Genomic DNA, 21,666 nt, shown 5'->3' on the forward strand with positions numbered 1-21,666 from the left:
GTTAGCTCTTGGAAGAACTGGTCATTTTGCTTTGATTTTCTTCCAGTCTTGTTTCCAGAGGAAGTGCAATAGAACAATGACATCTGTTTGTCATCAAACTCCATACTCACCTCCTGTGGCTGCACTATTTTAAATTTCTACAATATGTTTGTGAAATGGCAAAAAGAGTATGAAAGATTTTTATGTTGCTCAGTTTTTCCACGGTTCAGCAAAATCAAGCTCTTTGTAGCTCATATTTGTAACTGACATGGACATATACCTTTTAGGGAGAGTTTGGGCAAGGCATGAATTGCAGTCCAAGTGGACAGTTTTTCTATGCTGTATGTAGCTATGGAGAATAAGACAACAGAATCAAGCCTATTGATTGACTAGTCAGGCATTTATTTATTTTAAACATGCAAAACCAATACAACAATCATGGAAGCTAGAAAAAATGTAGCACTGAAAAAAGTATTCATGCAGAATGAGTATTGTACTTGAACTATCCTCCACAATCATCAGTTAGTCTGTCCCAATATTTATAGTTCATCATTACAACTGCCAAAACTGGCAACCATCAGGATTGTTGTCTCAATTAAGGACAGTAAACAGATTGTCCCATTTTTTTAATGAAAAAATCTAAAATGTAATACTTCACAGTTTAACATGTTTATTCATTTAAACGAGCTAAAAAATAGTGGTGTGACATCTGCTTGAGAGACACTGGTACCTAACATTTTGGCTGTCTCCTCACTAATTTGATTGTGATTAAGAGGGGATAAAAGGATGAGTAGAGGATTCTGTCAATTAAATGAATAGATGAACTGCAAAAAATATTTTTTCATTCTTGGAAATGTGTAGAAAGAAATACATCTACAAAAATGCTTTACAGCAAACTAAGAGGATGATGGGGAAAAGTACTGCAAAATTTCTCTGCCGGCTCTTTCAGGGAAAAATATTGTAAGCATAAGATCACAGATAATCTTTGCCAATTTATTCATTTCATGGCTTCACTTCCCAAAGTGCAGGCATAATCCACTGTAAAATCTTTTAGGATGCAGTTCCAACATCACATTTCTGCTGTCTTATTGATGTGCCATATTGTTATTTTCTTAGTCATAAGCACCACTAATTACTATGCTACTGTAAGTGGAACTTGAAATGTGATCAAGATCTGTAGTATCTTTTTTGTTGGCAGTCTAACTTGCCTACTCTGCTTTTCAGTTCTCTACAGAGAATCTCCTGAATAGATTTGACCTTCACCAACTGGCTCAGTTGTGCCTTACAGGGACAATCCTTTATCAATCATCACTCTACTGGGAGCTCCTAGCAGAGCTGTCCTTCTAAAAATGGCAGCATTCAAACCTTGGCTCTAAGTCAGCAGATCAGCCTCTTCCATGGTAGCAACTTTCATGGAAGAGGCATGAACTGTTTTGTAGGGCTTTCACTGTGCTTTCCTTTAGTGGAGTTGTTCAAAACCTATGTTTTCAAACAAAACTTTGAGGTCAGCTGCTCTAGAGGACACCCAAGTAAACAGATGAGTTTGCTTGTGTTGTAGCTACCTGCAGATAGGTGTTGCAGCACAATCTCCCAGTCTACACATCCTGCTATAGACCTGCTACAGCTGGTCTGATGCATGGAAGGAGCTGATTCTGAATCACTTGATGACTACTACATGATAGGCAACAGTGAACTTTAACTGCAGCATTCTTCAAGAAAAGTTTAAATGTATCTCTAGGGTCTTTTAGGGAAATGCTTAACATGGCTCCTAAGCTTCCAGTAAAATATGTTTATGGACTCTAGGCCATAGAGATAGAGTCTTTCCTTGGCAATGTTCACTAGAAGCAGCAGTAAAAAGACTAGACTGAGGCTTCTGTCCTGAGATGGTTTACATGCTAGTTCTGCTTCTGAAGAATCAAAGAGAAAAGGAAAACCACCTAGGAAGATCTACTGAGCAAAATCACTGGTGGAAGACTGTTACACCTTCCTAGCCAGAGATTCTTCCAGACAGGACATCTGCTCCCACCCAGAGCACAAGCACTCAGTATAGGCATCTCCCCCACAACCTCTGCTAGAAAGAAATTCAGTTTATTCCAGGATGGAGGGCACCTACTGTCTTCTTGAGGTGAATATCTTAGAAAAAACTCATTAAGCCAGGCTTGCTGTATAAATTATTTGATCAGCAATCCTTCTTTGAAACAAGCATATAAAATTACTAATTTTATAATAAAAAAGTCTTGTACAACTGAAGTGATAAAGCTGCATGAACAACTCCAGAAAGAGATGTGATCTATTAGTATTGGTTAGGATGCCAAAGGAAGTTCTCTTCATTGTCTTTTAAGTATTCATAGGCCACATTTAGTTTTAATATGAGTTTAGCAGCTAGAACTGCCTAAAGTAATCCAGGTATTTTAAAATTGATATCAGTGCTTACTTTTGAACATTGTGCTGTTTAGATTGCTTTAATAACCTTTCAAATGTATATATAATTCAGTGTGTTCATTAATAAGAGAACCAAAATAGAAAAAAAAATAATTTATTGATAAAATAAACACTGAGCAACTCATACAAAGATAGATGCTTCAAAATCCAAAAGTCATATTTCAATCTCAGATATGATTAAGGGCAAAATAAGCCACATTCCCCATTAAGAATTACTGTACTGATAAGAAGTGCATTTGCTGCAATATTTGCATTGTATTTCTACATACACTAAACAGAAGTCTACCCGGTCTAACCAAAAAGAAATTTTCCTGTTATATGAGAATATCCTTCTAGTAAGTGAAGGGAGCCTACAAAAAAGATGGACTTTTTGCAAGAACATTAAGTGACAGCATAAGAGAGAGTTGATTCATACTAAAAAGAAGTAACTTTAGATTAGACATTAAGAAAACATTTTTCATTCTGAGGGTGGTGAGGCACTGGAACAGGTTGCCCAGGGAAGCTGCGGATTCCTCATCCCTAGAGGTGTTTGAGACCAGGATGGGGCTTTGAGCAATGTGCCCTAGCAGAAGGTATCTCTGCACATGGCAAAGGTTTTGGAATTAGATGATCTTTTGCATCCCTTCTAACCCAAAACATTCAACGATTTCATGATTCTATGATCTTTCATACAAATGAAAAGACCTAAACCAAACAAAGCCAATAGACAAACTGCAAACTGTGGGCAATACGGACTCATAAGCCGCACACTGGGGAAGCTGACAGAATCACATACACACACACTTCAGATTTGGTCTGATTCATTGTAATGGGAAATGGAATATTCTTGTTCTAGGAACTTCCTGTTCATAAATATGATAGTAAGAATTGCTTGCTTTTTAATGCAACCAATTGAGAGAGCAGGTTACGAGATGACCTGCACCAAGAGAGTAACTACACATCTTTCTCAGACCATACATGACCCAGAGAGCAATATGCTGACATTAAGGAAGGAATCCTTCCAGCATGTTATGGAACATGAAAACTGCTAGTGTAAAGTAACAAGAGAGGCCTGCAGCTTCTGTGACATGTGGTTGGGTGCTGGTGAAGTGAAAGGCATGTCACATCCAAGGAGACAGCTTGTGATACGCTTTTCCCTCCACTGGAAATTGGGCCATGTGTCAGATAATGCTTCCACCATAAATTCAACAAGTTGCCAGGTGTTTGGTCATGTGTGCAACTAGTAACGGACTGTAAGTCATATGCATGCATAAATGTTAGGATTTTGTTCTGTAACAGTCGTAATTAGAAAATAACATATATTTGCATATATAGGTTTCTCTTTCATGTATTTTTTGGAAGACTGTTGTACCCTGAATTTCTAGAGGAGTTGTTTTGCGTGGCATAAAGTGAATGAAGATTATGACACATATGAAGTGGATCCTTAGAGACTCATAATGTATATGGTCATAGTTACTGTATGTTTTAAAAATTAACTATATTGATCCAAGTTTCTTAAGTGGTGATAATGGGACTGTGTCAATTTAATATAAATATATTTTCCATTATAATATTTGCTGTGATTTGTATCCCTTTGTCTTCAAAATCACTATAAGAAATCTTAGTCAGGCATCTCAGGAACAAAACAGTAAATATGTTAGCTGCAATTAAACCTAACATTCAGCTCTGAAATTTATGTCAAAGGCAAAACCAAGCTAGTTCACTAACTGCAGAATTACAAAAAAACTTTTCTGAAAGTCGGTCTGCCTAAATTTCCTTGCCACATTCAGCACCAACGGCTCTACATGTTCTTGACACCAAACTGAATCTGACCTGAATCTCAGTCAGAGAAAGATTGACCACATTTTTAAGAGGATCAAAACTGAGTCTTTACATCCCCAAGCTCAGTTATATGCCAAACTCAAAGCAGAACAGGATAAAGCCAGAATTTTAAAGCTCCCTGCAGCTGCTCTGACACACCAAATTCTTCAAGTAGCTTTTGGCTATCAAAAGGAACAAAAATGCTGTCTACAGTGCCTAATTTGAAAAGCAGTTTGCAAGAACTGAAGGTTGTAATGGAGCCAAGATTTACAGTTATTAGTATTCCAGAAAAAAAAAAAAAAGTTTTCTTATTACTTACAGCCTCTCACATTAGTTTGATGATTAAAATGATTGTATAGTTGGAAAGGAATGTTTTTATACAACATGCCCCTAACAGGTACAGCAAGTTGATACTAAAACCATCAGGAAGAGCATAATTAAAATACAATTTTGACTTTATATTAATAGTAGACCAATACACTAATTAAAACCAACATTGACTAAACTTTCTATTTACACTAGTTCAGACAGCACAGGAGGCAAAGAACTGTGTTTCAGAAGCATATGTGAATGTTAGAGCTTCTGTCATCCAGGTGCCATTTCTAACAGAACACATGTGTGCTGAACAGTTGGCAAAAGAATGAAAAAGATTACTGCAGATATATGGGCACACAGAATCTGGAATGACAGAAAATTAAGTCCATATAGAAGGTGACAGACTGCTTGTAAGAAGATATCATTTTCCTACAATTTCTCCTATCTTCAGGCATGTGCACACATGCACAAGAAAGATTAAAAGGGAGAGAACGGACAAGGGGGTTTTGATATATTTTAAACACAAATGAAGAAGTGACTTTTTATTTGGTATTTCTGCTTTCTTTTCAGAAAGGAACAGGAAACTAATTTGCTTATTAGGAAGCTCTAATTCCTAAATTTGGTCAAGGCAGACACTCCTTCTGTGAAGACAGCATCAATACCCATGATAATAGTAGCACCTGCCTTTTGACATCCAAGTTCTCTGCCTGAGAAAAAATAATGTAAACAATAAACTTCATGTATAGTACTGTTGCTCCTGGCTTTGGTGTTAAGCAGATACACTTGACCAGGCATAAGTGTTCTTATTTTGGAGACTTGAAATGTGACTGACGTATTGCAAAACTTTCTTATGAATTTGGACTGCAAGAAATGGCATCGTTTACTGTTTTACAGCGAAGGGACTGTGTGTTCCTATGTAGTCTTGTTGAAGCTGAAGAAATCTTGATGACAGATTCATTGCATCTGCTAGTTTTCCTCTGGATCCAGATCAAGGTCAACTTCATTGGAAACATTAAGATAAAAAAAAGCATAGAAAGCCAACAAAAATACCAGTATAGCTGCAAGGACAAGGGCAACTTCCTGTAGAAATAAAAGAAAACAAAAACCTGTTAGAAAGAATACCATATTTTCAGATTAATCAGGAATAATATTATTTCCCTTTACAACACACATCAAAATAACATTGGACATATATAACTGCATAAGGCATTTATGCTTTAATGATTTCTCTGCTGCAGTTACCATTACAAATCTTGCAGAATCCATTCACTTAATAATGATTTTGGTAAGTCTGATCAGAAAGAGGATATTTAGCTTAAAAATCTTAAGTCTTAACTAGAAATAGGAGTGTTATACCTTTTAATTATCCTATTCCTTCTTTTTTAAAGGAAAAGACAGAATTCACAAACCACAGTTTTGAACACAAATTTAAGTTATGAATTTACACTGTGAATTTTGATGTTTTCTAGCAATATGTTACTGCTTTTTGCCAACAAATTTGTAATTTTTTAATGAAGCAAACACCGTATGGTGGAAGTCAATGAAAATTGCTACCTCTATCTCCCAACCTCCTGGCATGCAGTACAATATGGAACTACAAACTCTGTCAGAATTGGATGAAACTTTTCTTTCTTCAGCTTTGCAATAAGGCAAAAAGCACAACAATTTGCACTTGCACTTGCCTCTCTTTCCATAAAATATTGCAACTTGCTGCATCTTCCTTAATTAACAAAAAAGAGACTTCCAATGTATACATGATTTATAGCAACTTTCAGAAGCAGAAAACTGCTTCCCATGCATTATACTCATGATGTGACTGCCTATCATCTTAAGACTGGACTCTGTAAAAATATAATCATAGTATTATCATCCTCTTTATATTTATTTTATTACACTTATTTTATTTATTGTATTTCTTTTATTTATTTTCTTTCCTTTTTAGTTCTTTCAAAGACATCGTATTTCACATCTTTAAGTTTTAATTTTTCTGTAAGTCACAGCACACTTCCTATAGTGTTGACTCTAATTTTGCAAGACAATGAATGAAACATGAAAGATAAGTTTGAGAAAAAATCTTATGTCCCTTCAGCTCCCAGAAAGTATGACTCTATAGCTAACAATGTCTACTGCTTGATTCCTGATCATCATGATGAATTTTTATAATTGTGCACGCGAGATGCTCCAAATTCCACTCGCCCTCTAAGGAAAGCAAAACTTCCCCTCCAATTCTCAGCTTCATGTTAAGCTATAAAACAATTGCATTAGAACAATCTCAATGTACATTTAAAAAGACAGAAAAAGTTCAGTGATTTTATAACAACTGATCTGAATTGGTACAGAAGATGTCACATCAAAATTACTCTGTCAGTGGGACTGAAAGGAGATGCCTACACTCAATGAAGACAACAAGACACCATTTATTGTCCAAGGACAGAACCTTTAGTTCTTTGGTCCATCTTTGGTGTAAGATTCATTGTGCTCTCTAAGAGAGGCCAGGTGAATTCTTACCAAAAATGACCACTTCTCCTCCTAGACTAGAAGGGAGTGCAGATGGTACCTTTTGTGTGCACTGTGGGATTAAACCAACCCAGCATCTCTAGGTCGGATGGTGGCTTTGTCACCACCATTGTGTCCACTGACATGAAGGAGTTAAAACTGTGCATTTCATTTTTTAAAGTCTAGCCCATAATCTGGCATTCTTCTATAGAACAGCATTTAATTTGCATTTACATGAATGTATTATATAGTTTATCAGAATGTTGGATCAATAATTCAACATATGCCATCTAATAAATTTTGAAATACTACTGCCTAGTTGGCATATGTTCTATAGGAGCATATTCTTTATTCTATAGAAACCTTTGCTTTATATTTTATATGGATGATTGAGATGTACTTTAAAATTGTTTTACTATATTAAAATTGCACCTGCAAATTTGCTGAGACTGTTGGCTGCAGATTTCAACTACATTTTCCTCTTAGAACTGTACCATCCCCTGCACTTTATCCTCCTGATTTCATGATTTGATTTTTTAGAAAAAGTACATCTAATTCCCTCATATATTAAAGGAAAGTGATTTTTGCTTTGTTGCAGTTGCAACACGTCAGTATCTCACAAAAGGGCATGGCAGCATCAGACAGGTTTCATTTATTTCCTTGTATCCACAGCTGTGCTCCCAGACCCATCTGGCCACACAGCTACTAATCTTAAGAGGATGTAATAAACAAGTGACATACAACTGCAGGCTCCATCTGCTCAAGAGAGTGGACAACAAAACCGTACAATGCGGGCACCGTTCACACTTGATACAGAGAGCAAATTCATTCCAGTATTAAAAAGTTTCTCTCTTGTTTGGATGCCACACTTCCCACGCTTTCTGCTTTACAATTGTTTTACCTTTCCTCTCCCTTCTCCCCAGTCTCCCTTATGAAATGCTGTGGGTAGCAGCAGCAAACTTTTCAGGAACCTTTGCAATAAAGATTTGTTTCAAAGGGAGTGGAATTGGGGAAATCTTGAGTTTTATTCTCAGGCTGCTCTTGACAGCAGAAGTTCCTTAATTCCTCTGCCTAAGTTTCACAATGAGTAGCACTGTGATAACAATACTATTTTCCTTGCACAGCCATTAGGAACTGAGTGGGTGGATCAGTATTTATTATCCCTGGGAATGAAAAGTCTTACTAAAACTCCAGGTTTGAAAATTATGCAAGAACCTTAATTTTGAGTTACTGAAAAAGGCAGAGTAACAAAAACCGAAAATAAATGGCCTTACAAAGGAAATCTGGCTCTCATCTAGGGATATGCAGTCTCTTAAGAATTGCATCCAGTTTATGAACTTTTATAAACATAAATTTTGCAAGGTAGATAGCAAATGAGATGCTACACTAGTGCACTGTATTTGCAACAAGATATATATATTGTCATTTTAATTTGTTTTATACTTTTCAGGCTTTGCTATTTGTATTTTAAGTCATGCATAGAAATGAAATGTTAAAATACTCCCCGCTTGGCATATACAGCTCCCTTTCTCTTGCACTTTATGGATCATCCCCATCATCCTCTGCAAAATCCATTTACTCAAAGGATTTCACCATGAATAATTAAAGAATAGAGAAAAAGTCTTATAGAAATAAACTTAAAATGATCAGAGGGTTTTTTCTCCTTTTTTTTTCTTTTATATCATGGTACAGAACACCAGGAAACAACATTCCTACTCTCAAATCCCAAAGTACAGTCATAGAAGCCTTTAAAAAGGAACAGAATTCTCTACTTTATTCTCTTACATGTAGAATAACATATGTAGAACCCTACTGATTTCAGTTGGGTTAAGTTTTCCAGAAACTTTTCATAAAGGAAACGCATACCATTACAGCATAATGTAGTTCAACTCTCCTATCATTTTTTGTCAGTTTTATGTCTCTCATGCCAAAATACTTGGATTATGTCCTCAAATTCACCCTGATGGAGCAAGTGGCAGAGCTGAGATATAAACAAGATTAATTAGGAGAGGAGATGAGGAAAAAATATTAGCTATGATAACACAAATCTGGACACTGTGTATGGCAGCATAATTTCCTACATAGAGAAATATCATACTTCCAGGGAATGTCGGGGGGTTTTACATGGTTTTTAATTGTCCTTCAAATAGAGTCACACCTTCTTTACCTGAAACCTGCTTAAAACTAAGTGAAAGAGTACCACAAATTGCTCTCTTTGAAATGCTAAACTCTCTCTAGCTCTTTCTGAAAACAGACAGAAAGAAAAATCATGCTGACCAAGGATACCTGTATAAATAAATATATAGGGACTGACAATCTTTTTATCTGATATAGTTTTTAACTGAAGACTTTGGGTGAATATTCACTGCTACCATGTGTTAGAGTACTTTTTAGGTTCTAATTTTTTAGTGTGAAAATTTCAGATGGAAGAAAGATCATTGTTGTCTCAAATAATGAGAACAAGGTACTATTAGAGAGTCATTGAAAACACCTGGCTATATGCCTATAAAGCAACAAGATTCATTTTAAAACAGCTAAATGCAAAATAATATATACAAGTAACAAAGATGCAGACAGTACTTATAAAGTGGAGTACTCTGCCTTGAAAAACTGTGACTCTAAGAAGGTCTTTGGATTTCATGGGTAACTACTCCCTCAGTGTGATTTCTGGATGTACAAAGGTGGAGGGATTTCCAGCAGAGAGAGGACCAGTATTTATTTTATCATAGAGAAGAATGCAAGGTAGTTTGGTTACAGCATATAATTATATACACCTGTATTTAAGTAAAGCATTTCACTGTGTGGGGTCCTTTTATTCTGTTTACAAGAAACTTTCAAGGCCCAGCTGCAGTTAGGTAAGTTCAGTCTTGAACTAAGATGCCATTTTCTAGAAGCAAGAATGATTGAACATTCTTCAGGAAAACATGGAATTCCATACCTGCAAGTCTTTCATCATCTGATCTCTCTCTCAAAAAAAATACATTTTTTATTTAGCAGTTGGAGAGAATACTTCAACTTGGTCTTGTGTGAAAAGAAGGACCTGGCTGCCAGGAGTCAGCAAATTCAGCTCTCCCAGCTGCTCCTCTCCTTCAGAGCACTAGGAAAATTCAGATTACTTCTATGGTCAGTGCTACCTTCTGAACCCCTGAAGTATCAGGTTATTAAAAGTAATAGGACTCTATGTTTAACTGTTCAGACTTTTTTATATAGCATCAAAAGTTTTCTGATGTTGACATTTTCCTCCAATTGTATTGATTTTATTTCTAGGATTTGAGGTTTTGCTGTTGATTGTTCTTTGAAGTGCTACAGACTGGTCCTAAGTAAAGACATAAGAAGGCTTGAGAAAGATGGTCTACCGCTCCAAACTGGTACAGAAAATCTTCCTAAGATTTTGCTTGGTACATCTTTTTCACATCTCAAACCACCATGATTATGATACTTACGTGTTCAAGTCAGGCAAGGGTCTGATTTCGTTCTTCTCTTCGTACATGTTGTTTCCTCTCTGCTTCACTTCAAGGTCAGAAATCAGTCAAAGCCTGACTACAGGGATAACTGGGAATACCACATTTTATCCGCTGGTGGCACAATAACCTGCTCTGCATTTTGTGAGACTCATAAGTTGAAGACCCAGTACTTTGGCCACTACAAATTGTTTGGACTTTGCAGGAAGTATTTGGATGAAATTTTATGATCTGTAACATACAGAAGTGCAGATCAAAAGACCTAATTGTTTCTTGTGGCCTTAATTTCTACAAAGCTATGAAACTGTATCTTGGCAAATGCAGTTCAATAATTTAGCAGATTATGAACAGCATGAAATCAAACAATATCCTTTGCTAAAATACACTAGGAATGTGTTGTTATCTATTCCTATCTAATTTGTTCCAGATGTGATGAAGTCTCCATAGTGAGGTATCTAACTACACAACAGATTAAGCAGATATGTAAAAGACTGACAGACAGTAAGCTCTCATTTTGTTTAGGAAACATTTTTTTCCTTAGCTGAATCGATGTACTCTATTGCTAATAATTCTCTGTGGAGTGATATTCTGCAGTCAATTATATCTTTGCAAGTACTTTGCAAATACTACTGTTAAAATTTGTGCCTACCTTTCAAGAAAAGAGAAAACTTCATCACTTGTCCCATGGACCACTCATTTGTTCTTGCAGCCTGTGAAAAAAGTCTCTACCCATGAACTCCCATAACTTTTGGTCTCAGAATACCAAACTCCAGCTATCTGGGGGCCAAGCTTCCACACTACTCAAACCATTTTCTGCTTGTCACCCTCCTGCTGGCATGTTTTTCCTCATCCACTGAGAGCAGAGCCAGCTGGTAGTGCAAAGGCCTTCTTGCTCTACTTGGCAAGGATGGGCAGCTGGGCTTCCACCAGCACAAGCCCCATGTTGGGGGACAACAAAACGACCCAGAGAAAGTTCAGAGGATCCCTTTTTGGTACTGCTACAAAGAATTTTGTCTTATCCAAACACCAGGAGACATACAGCATGCTGCTTTCACTGGGAGTTGTTTCTCGAGACAGGGGTCCTGCTTTTTGAAGAAGACACAATGTATTTTGGCACTGTCTACATTAGTGTCACATATGCAAACAGAGCCAGTACAATAGCTCTGCTACAATATTTAATCCTTAAACATGTTGAAAGAGCAAATATGACACACCAAGTACTAGCATGGTCGCCCTGCTTGAACTAACTTTGGATAGTTATTAGTGCTCAGCTGCTTCTCTGACATTATCAACACAGATAAAAATCCCTCATTGGGGAAATTAAAAAGTACTAAATGCCAGTGACTGAAAGAAACTTTGTTACTTTAAACCTTGCATTAAAATGACAAGGCAATCAAAGTTTGACAAGACAAGCTAATTAGTATGCCAGCGATGAAATGTGAAGAATCTCCAGGGGATTGGTTCTGAAAAGTTTTATGTCATTTACAGGGCCTTTTTTTAAGCTAATGTTGTCAGCTCTCATGGTGAAATACACAACAGTTGAATTTCATTATCCTCATAGAAATTAAGGACTAAAATCCCTTCACTATTTTCTAGTTCTCTTTTTTCTGCTCTAAATCCTACACTGAGTCTTAGTTTACAGCCAGGCATGTAAGTTCTTCAGGACACTAATGCAAAATAACCCTAGAATTATCAAATACATTAAAAAGCCTATTTTTTTAGGTGGTTGTATGGTGCTTATTGTGTTTGCTTATTTTGTGTATGTATTTCACAGAACTACAAACATATTCCCCTTTCCCACAGAGTTTATACTTTCACATTTCTCCTTCCTCTACAATATTTTTATTGGCTTCAACTTAGCTTTTTATAATAAAAGGTTAATTTATTTTGAAATGCTGCATAGCACATACTGCATCATGTACTGAATAGATACGTATATAAATAAATAAAATACATTCCAAATACATGTATGTGTCTGGTTTCTTCTCAAAGATTTAAAAGAACTTTGGACATTTCTACTTTAAGTGCCTACTTATCAAATTGCATTGTAGTTACGTCACTTTTTTTTTCTCTCAACACAGATTGAAGTTAATCAACTGTTACAGCACAGATTAAAGCCTACATAATAAAAAAAATACTAAAAATCCCCATCTTTGGAAGGTGAATCTTGTTGCTTATTACCATTACTCACCCCAGGGCAAAGGAGGAGCTCTTAAGAGACAGTAGGGAGTGGAAATGGGTTTCTGCTTGCAGTGGCAGGTGAATTCCCTCCTGACCTACCTCACCTCTCCAGGTACGCTTAAACAACAGATAGGAGGCCCTGGAATCTGAGGACAGGGAGATGAGAATGTGGATGAAGATCCATCCAGGTTCGAGGGGTTTCTTAGGGCAAGGCAACATACCCCCCACATCAAAACCTCCTCAATTAAGAAAAAAAGAAGGGTAGTAGTCATTGGTGACTCCCTTTTGAGAGGAATGGATGGCCCAAAATGCCAAATGGACCCAGCCCATATGGAAGCGTGTGAGCCTTGGAGAAATCACCAAGAAACTTCTCAGCTTGGCATGCCCACTGACTATTGTCCACTGGTTTTCCAGATGGACACATACAATGTCCCAACAAGACTAAGGATGATCAAGCGGGACCTCACGGCCTTGGGACAACTGGTCAAGGATCTGAAGAAAAAATTGTGTTCTCTTCTGTCCTGCCAGCTGTTGTCATACCAAACGTAAGTTGTCAAGAATTATTTCAAACATTATCCAGAAAACAACAGAGGAGTATTTAGGATAGGTGTGGAGGATGGATGTAAAAAGATGGCACTTGGACAGCTGGAGAATCTTAACACTGGACTGAGCAGAACAAGCCATGCTTGAGAGAGGGTATAGGTTATGGGGCTTCACAACTAAGCAGCCTTTCCAGGGGTAAGGAGAGGATTTCCCCTGCAGACACTCCAGAAGCATCTGCTGCCCAAGGTGAAGTTCTGCTGCTGGAGGGATTGAGCAGGGTGAAGAGCTGTCACTGCAAGGTGGGAAGAAGTGCACGTTTACCCCTAGACATTAAATACACCTCACTTCCATGCTGAGCACTGCAGGGTCTGTTAGCAGTAGTGCAGAATTTACTCTACAGAAATTGCCCATGTTTTGGTAGAAGTATTGTAACATTTAGTAAGCCTGAGGTTGTTGGCATTAAGCAGGCTCAGTGAGAAGGATGTAATCAAAAGCCCTACCTTCCTTCCCCTACAAGCAAATCCTGAAGGGAAAGGTGCCCAACTTACCTTCCTTTTTGCTTCAGCTCTGTCAGCTTTTCTCAGCAATTTGGAAGCCAAACTAATTACTGTGATCTATTTGGGCATGATCTAGATTTTTTTTTTTTAAGGTCCAGAAACACACAAAAAGGTATTACAGCCAGAATAAAATATTTTAAAGACTTTTTTTAAGGCAGAAGCACAACTGTAAACCCGAGACATCACCCAGTGCAACAAGCAGAACCCCACCCACTCAAGACCTGGAGAGCACATGCGTACCTTAATGGCAGAAGTCCTTTACTCACTAATACTCAATTCCTCATTACATATATGATCACACATATGCTTTCCCATTCACCCACATTTTTAGGAAAGAGTTACTTAAGAAAATAAGGAAATGAAACAGGTTTTGAAGGACCAAATCTCATACTCTTCTCACTCGTGAAAGACATGCAAAAAACATGTATATTTTAAAAGAATTAGGCTGTACATTAAGTCTCCAAGTAGAACATCACTTTTAAAAGGTCACGTCATTGAAAGAAAAATGAAAAGAAAAAGGGAAATGTAATAAGAAAGGAAGGAAAAGGAACTCAAAAGGTTAATAATCTATCCTTTAAACAAAAAAGGCAATCTACTTTTTCTCATTAAAACCTGACACACAGCACTAACTGAGGAGATTATGTTGTGAAAACATACTGCATCGCATGGTAATGCTTGATCGAGATCAGCAATCAGGAGCAAAAAGAAAGCACTGTTTCGTGATTATAATAGCAAATTCTGGAAGACAACCAAATACATCATCTAGCAGCCTAACAGCTGTTACAGCTTGGTAGTAATACCTTGGCATTTGCTATAAGCTATAACTTGAAAAAATTGATTTCTCATCTGCCAGAAACAAGAAAATGTTCTCCTTTTAACATTTCTGAAGTTTCTTTTACTAGAATACTCAGGTAATGGATGCACTTTTTTATTTTCCCCAGGTTTTATTCTTGCTGTTAAGTTAATAGTGTATCAGATTAAAAAAATAAGTTTGAAGGGAAAATACTGTAGGCAACATAAACAATGTGTGTTCAGATAGATTCTGTTTTGATGACACACTAGGTAGTAGATAACAGAAAATATTTCTAATTGTCCTCCTTGCCCATATTCACAGCTGTGATGAAAAGTAATTGTTTTATTTCATACCTGCCTGAAAAGGGAACATTTTCAAAATAAAGTTTAGTACCTTTCCATATGTTTTGCAGTTAGTTAAGCCTTCGTTTTCCAAGTCAGAGGCAGTACACAAGGATGCAGACTGAGACAATAATGCTGAGAATTAACAATACTTAACAAACCCAGTCTTTAAATTACTACTGGAATAGGATGAGAGGAGGAGCATGGGAGATGTTTATTGTAATTTGTCTAACTATATGAAATAGTTAAAAAATTTGTTATGTGTGTAGACAGGCTCCCTCAAACAATCAATTTTCTAAGCACACAGTACTTTAAACCCTAAAGTTAGCATGCATCATAACAAGGACATAGACCACATAAAATCTTTCAGCACTTCAAATATTCAAGTAATTTTAGGGTTAAGTAAAAGAAGTTCATCATAAATATTTTAGTTTCTACTTAGATTTTGAAGTGTCATAAACAATATCTCTCAGAAATCAATACTCACACAGTAGCACATTTAAGAGGAAAAGAAACAAACACAAAAGTGGTTTGAGCTATCAAAGAGGTCTCTACCTTTACGCCTAGTGCAGTTTTCTTGGCCTCTGCTTTTAATCTTGTAGCTCTTAACATAGGCCTGGTTTTCTTATAATCTTGTTTCCCTAGAGTAAAAAAGCGTATTTAATGAAAATGATGCAAAAATAATATAAAGAATGTGAGCATTTATTTCAGTTGAAAAGCCAGATTTAACATATTCAAAACACCCCACAGTCCAGCATTTTAAACAACAGCTACTCTGTAACACAGGGATTCAATCTGTGGAACAACCATGCTTAACACAGACAGTGACAGAAAGAAGATCTGACAAATCAGTGTAGAACCTGTTACTCCAGAGTGACATCCAAGTACACAAATGGATAGATATCCACTAGAACAATGTTTAATAAATTGCTTCATAGGAATCAGTCAGCAAATAAGTAGATTTAAGGTAGATTGTGTTTTTCCCTCTCATTGAAATCAAAACAAAAATTTTTATAAAAATATTTCTTGGTTAGTCATCTCTAATGCACATATAAATGTGCAATACGAGACATTCTGGTGAATGTAAAGGTTCATAATTCTGAACTGGAACATTATTTGCAGGTATCAGAACTTAGAAATATTGAGATCAGTCTAAGTAAATGCTAATAAAACCACTGCTTGACACCACCTGCTTGTAGAAACACATTACACAAAATCTTCTAGATGAACTTTCTACAAGTTACAGGGACTATCTCTTGCAGCCACAAAGAGTGCAGCCCAGGGCTTCACTACTGTTAAGTCCATATGAACTGAGTTCAGAGGAGGACACGTAAGTATTCAGAAATGGTAGAAATGGTATAAATCATTCATCTCAACTTAATAACGAAGCAAAAAACACTTGATAGCTCTCAGGGATATTTTTGCTGTCTGAAAGGCCTGCTAGGGTTGTATTATGAACTATTAATCATAGCTTCTTTAAGTTAACAGAAGTCAAGGTACAGATACAGTCACAAAAGGACAAGAAAAAGAATCCATGAAGAAACTGGTTGGAGGGATAGAGCCTCAGTATAACTGCTCTGGCTTTTTTAAAAAGTCCTTTTAATTTTTTCCCTCCTAATGCATACATATCTTTTTTGTTATTTATACCTAATTCCAATGCTAAAATATAATACTTAAAGCAGAGTGTCTGGCCTTTTTCAAATCACTAAGTTTACCTATTTGTACATTAGCTTTCAGTACTGTTACAGACAAATAGTTAAACCTTTTCTCTAAAACTTTGTCCAGTGGTTCTGTACACAAAAATCCCATTTGTCCAAGCAGATGTGATTTTACCTTCATAATCAATACTGTAAACTTCTCATTTTATGGCAACCTTGAAAACTGGGATATTATAGTATAGTAATGAAATTCTGAAATGTGAATATCTTCTTCCAGTGATACACCACATTCATGGAAACACACTTCTGACTTTGTCTACTCCTTGTATCACCCCACTCATACTCAATACAGAGATTGTTTTCATAGCATACCGTGAATGCTGAACTCACATTACAAATTTGCTTTCCTTATATAATCTCTCCTCAACCTTATGGATTATATATGGATTATACATTGTGAAGCTCTCTATACTATTGTTGGTCAGATATTATTCATAAAAGACTTGAAATAACTTAAAAATACTCAATAACAAATGAAAAAATAACTGAAACCATATGTATTAGGAATAAAAAAGGCAGCATGTATCCAAGAAAACTCAAAAGATAGAGTGAAGAAAGGATGACAGAAAGATGATTTATGTCAGATGCTCCAATATATTCATACAGCCAATAAATCTTATTAGCAGGACAGGACCACTGCAGCATTATTTTTCAAAAGTCAGTTATGTCTGATAATAGGATGCATCAGGAGTACAGTAATTTTTTAGAGCTGGGGAAAGACTTGCAGAAACCACAAAAATGGCTAAGTCATGAGATGAAGCCAGCCAGAAAGAGAATGTGTTTCTTCTCCCTGAAGTCCCACACTCATACTTTTGCCATGAAATAGTTAAAAGATCTTTCAGAATTTCCATTACAAATGGCAGGAGTTTATTACTCATAAAAATACACTCCAGGCTGAAATTTGGTGTAGACACACCCCAGCCTTGAATTTTTTTGTTTGTTTGTTGGGAGTCAACTTTCATAAGTGATGCAGCTGTTCTTACTAGTGAACAAACTATAGAAATGTATCAATCTGAAATGTTTTAAGCAAGAAAAATATCTTTGTTTAGAACTTTATAACTGACAAGCACTAAATTCAATCCCAGCTCTCATAATTCAGGTTTGCTGCTCTTCCATTAGGAGTAAATCAAACACAGTCAGTCAGAGATTTCCCTTCCAATGATGCAACAGCATTGGATAATGAAAACTAGAAACCTTGGTAAGGTGCATTAGGAAAGGGATACACGTCAGCTCCCTTTTCTCCCATTGCCCATTCTCCCTCCTCTTCTCCACAGCTCAAGTTTGAAGGTGACATGAGCAGGGGCAAATATAGCATAGAAGACCCAGTCTGTGAAACACAGGTATGGGCAGAACCATGTTTATCCATATGAGAAAGCTTATTGGTGCTCTTTCCCTTGGTTTCTGGCACCCTGTTACTCTTTATTCCAGTACTATTGCTATAGCTAACACTGGATTCCACTTATCTAGAGAACACTTCCAGATTTATATTAAGTCTGATATTAACAACTAAACCCTCCTATAACAAACAGGCTATTTTAGTGATGACTCTAGACCTGGTAGTTCTCCAAATCCATGCACCTGCCACTAATTTACCACTGTCCTTGCTAAATGTAATAGCCAAAAGGAAAAAAATACAGTAAGGAAACAGTCTGAGTCCACCAAGTGCAAAAGTTTAAAAAGGGCATCTGTGGACTTCTTTGTAATGAAAACCAGATTTAGCAATTGTACTAAAAGACTCTTAAAACATGTGAACTTTCTGAGGCCTTGGGAAAGACATCTGCTCTACAGGACTATAAAGAACAATGAAATGCAAAGCTCCTGCCATGTGAATACTGATCATTACCACCTGGAAAACAAGCAGAAAAAAGTAATACAGTCTCCTTACACCCTCTCTTCTTTTGGGCTTCAAATTCAACCAGTTGGGCTAAGTATATTCACACTCTCAATGTCTTCTAGTTTTATCTCACCCTGCAAGCTGTCTTGTACATTTATCTGTCAGAGTCATCAGTTTAAGCTATTTCTTTTTCTCAGGAAGGAATCGCCACAGCCAGTTGAGACAGATTCATCAGACAAAGCCCCATTTGTCTGCTTTATCCAATGCCTATCTGAGACACCAAGTCTTCCTGATGGAATATATGAAGGCAAGAAGAAGCCAAAAAGATACAACTGAAGATTTCCAGACCAAATCTTACTTTTCTTATTACTTAAACAAAATCATTACCTCTTTGACTACTCATCATAGTTACCAATTTGTCGTCTCTCAAACTCTAGTGCCAGCTTCCCTTTTTTATTAACTACCCCCATTTGTTTTTTTTAAAAAAACTTCTTTTTCAGGTCCATTACCTCCTTTCCATTTTTAAGGCAAAAGAAGTACTCCATGATAAGGCAACTATTTTTACTGACTACAGCTCTCTGCTTGTCCTGCTTCCTGACAGTCCCTCCAAAGATCATCCATCTTCCCATTCAGTGCTTGAAGTAGCCTTTGCCTTTCAGAAATTCTACAGTGCTCACCTTGCACCTTGTCCTTTCCTTCCATCCTTCAACTCCTTTGGTGGCAAAGTGACCTCAGTAGCACCTGAACTGAATTGTGCCATGTTTATAGATCCTGTTTGGAAAACTTTCACCAGGTAGAAATGAAGACTATTTTACTAACTGTAGGATTAGAAAAGGGTGAAGATAAGGGAGCTTTTTAGCTACTAAAACAGCTATATTGTGAAAAATGACAAAGGGTGTCTCCTTCAGAGGGGATATTAGGGATTCATACAATATGCAGAGAGTTTGTTTCTCTTCATGTAACTAGGACTAAAAATCTATGGATTTTGCAAGTTTTTTTTTTTTTTAACTCTGCTTACAAAGGAAATTGAGATCCCATACATCTTCTATTCAACAATTTCAATAATGTATTAGAGATGACCTGATCTTATGTATTTTCTTTTTACTTAAACTTCCAATGACATGATGATAAATCCAAAATAACTAAATAATATGTATATGCTAGACAAGTTCATTTAAGTTCTGGGTTAATTTTTTTTAGTCTACAGAAATACTGTGGCATTGCCAGGTAGTATGCAGAACCCTGTACTTCTACATACATACCAAGCTCCTTTATACATGTAACTGAGAATGCAGCATGTGAGCACTGTATTTCAGAAAACTGACTACATTTAGGATTGTGTTTAAAGATGCTTCTGTTCAAGACACAACTTGAAAAAATCTACAGAATAACTTCAGGAGAAAAAAAAATTGTATTTCCAGCCCTTCTAGATATTTACTCTTTCATTCTAACAATAGCTCATTACTGGAATTGAATAACAGACTAAAGACGGCCTCTCTGCTTTTCAATTCATCAGGCTTAAGCAGAAACAGGACTGCATCTTTGGTCTTTGTTGATGCTGCTGTCCAAGCTTATTATCATATGAATATCTAGTTATTGTTTTATAAATGTTCGCATTTCAGGAGCTCCCTGCTTTCTTTTCTCTCAGCAGACTTTACAATATCCACCTTCATTATCATCATGTGGCAGCATTGCTCTTCGCCTGCATTTGCTACTTTAAAAATTAATGCACTGCTATTTTCTGAATACTGTACTGCGTAAGCTGCTTATGAGTACATTATGCTATCAAGCAAGCACATGCAGAAAAGCTTCCTAAACTGTTATTCTTTCAATGAAAATACAGCTGGTTCTGCTTCAAAGGCACTTCTTTTCACCTGCAAATGGACTTGCTTCTACACTTATTCCTCAATTCATTGTCTTTTATTTGTGTCTGCAAATCTTTAATTGCCTTTAATTAGAAAGAAGTAAATTCAGTGCTTTAATCTTGCAAATACATTCAATCATAATTCTGTCTGGGATGAATACCAAGTTCTATTCACTGACTGATCTTTATAACAAAGGTATATAAATTTATTGTCCATTTATATAGACCACACCAATTAAGCCACAATGGAAAACCAAATAGATAAGAGTCAAAATATTTGAAATGAGAAATGTGCAATCTAAATTTAATTACTCAGACAAATAATTTGAAGATGAGTTATTTACAGCATGCCAAAAAAACCTGACAGATAGTTAAATTTTTTAATCAATGCTACAGATTTAAAATTCCTTTCAACACTTTCACTATAATTCGTAACAACCAACAAACTGCTGTCCTGAATCTTTCTGTGCTGGTATTATAGTCATACTCAAAACATTAGTAAGATATTTGCCATGCATTAGCAATCCATTTCATATGTTAAAGTACTGTTTAAGGATCAATAAAACTACAACTAGAGGGTAAATTTTAATTACCAGTAGTAGTTTAACCAAAGTACCTTACTGTAACTGATGCGGAAAACCATACTAAAATACATACATATCTAATTAGAAACTAGAGACATATTGTGGCAAGATTTACTGATGAACTCCAAGTGTGAAATCACACACCTAGTTAAGCTGAAATTGGTTGGTTTATTATGATTATTGATATGAATTAGTGAAGGTTCCAGGAACCCTTCACAAAACTCCACACAACAAACAGAACTAGGAAATGGACTTCTGGTCTTTTCAGGGTTTCCACAGTCTGACTTCAAGCATCCTGTCCTTTTCCCTGCAGTAACAGGGGTAAGGGAGAATTAGATCTCATTAGCAGGGAAAAACGCCCAAGACAGAGGAAGATTCAGTCATACCATTCTCCACAACCTCCTTATAGCCAAGACACAGAAGGTCACACCCATTACACCTGATTTCAGTGTTGTGTGATTGCTAGTTTGGGTCTCCCTTTACTTCCCATAGAGAGACTTCTCCAAAGAGTGAGTGACAGCAGCCTAGCACAGTCTGAAGAGCTCCCTGGTGCTGCCTGTTTTACTGTCAAGAACAACTAGAGATGTCTGGAACCCAAGTCAGGTGGGTTGGCTTCAACTCTAAGTTTAAACAGATTAAATATGAACCAAGGAAATAGCTCTATGGGACAAATGGAGAAGAACCAGTTCGTACATGACTTGATCGTGATTCAAGACATCTACAGTCATGACCAAATTACCTTTGAAGTAATTATCTTG

At 36.5% G+C, this 21,666-nt stretch overlaps 1 protein-coding gene across 2 annotated transcripts in view; it reads right to left on the minus strand.

Moving 5' to 3' along the window:
- Positions 1-2,499: 2,499 nt before the first annotated feature.
- The window catches only part of TRIQK (triple QxxK/R motif containing), a 59,585-nt gene continuing 40,418 nt past the window's right edge, over positions 2,500-21,666 (minus strand). For both annotated transcript variants that reach the window (XM_083863651.1, XM_083863652.1), the window contains 2 exons: positions 15,464-15,549; positions 2,500-5,616 (listed from right to left, as the gene is read on the minus strand). In XM_083863651.1, the coding sequence (XP_083719777.1) occupies positions 5,503-5,616; positions 15,464-15,549 (200 nt within the window). In that variant the 3' untranslated portion in view covers positions 2,500-5,502. The remainder of the gene's footprint in view (positions 5,617-15,463; positions 15,550-21,666) is intronic.

Source organism: Zosterops lateralis (genome assembly GCF_965231275.1).
Source record: "Zosterops lateralis genome assembly, chromosome: 1".
Taxonomy (NCBI): domain Eukaryota; kingdom Metazoa; phylum Chordata; class Aves; order Passeriformes; family Zosteropidae; genus Zosterops; species Zosterops lateralis.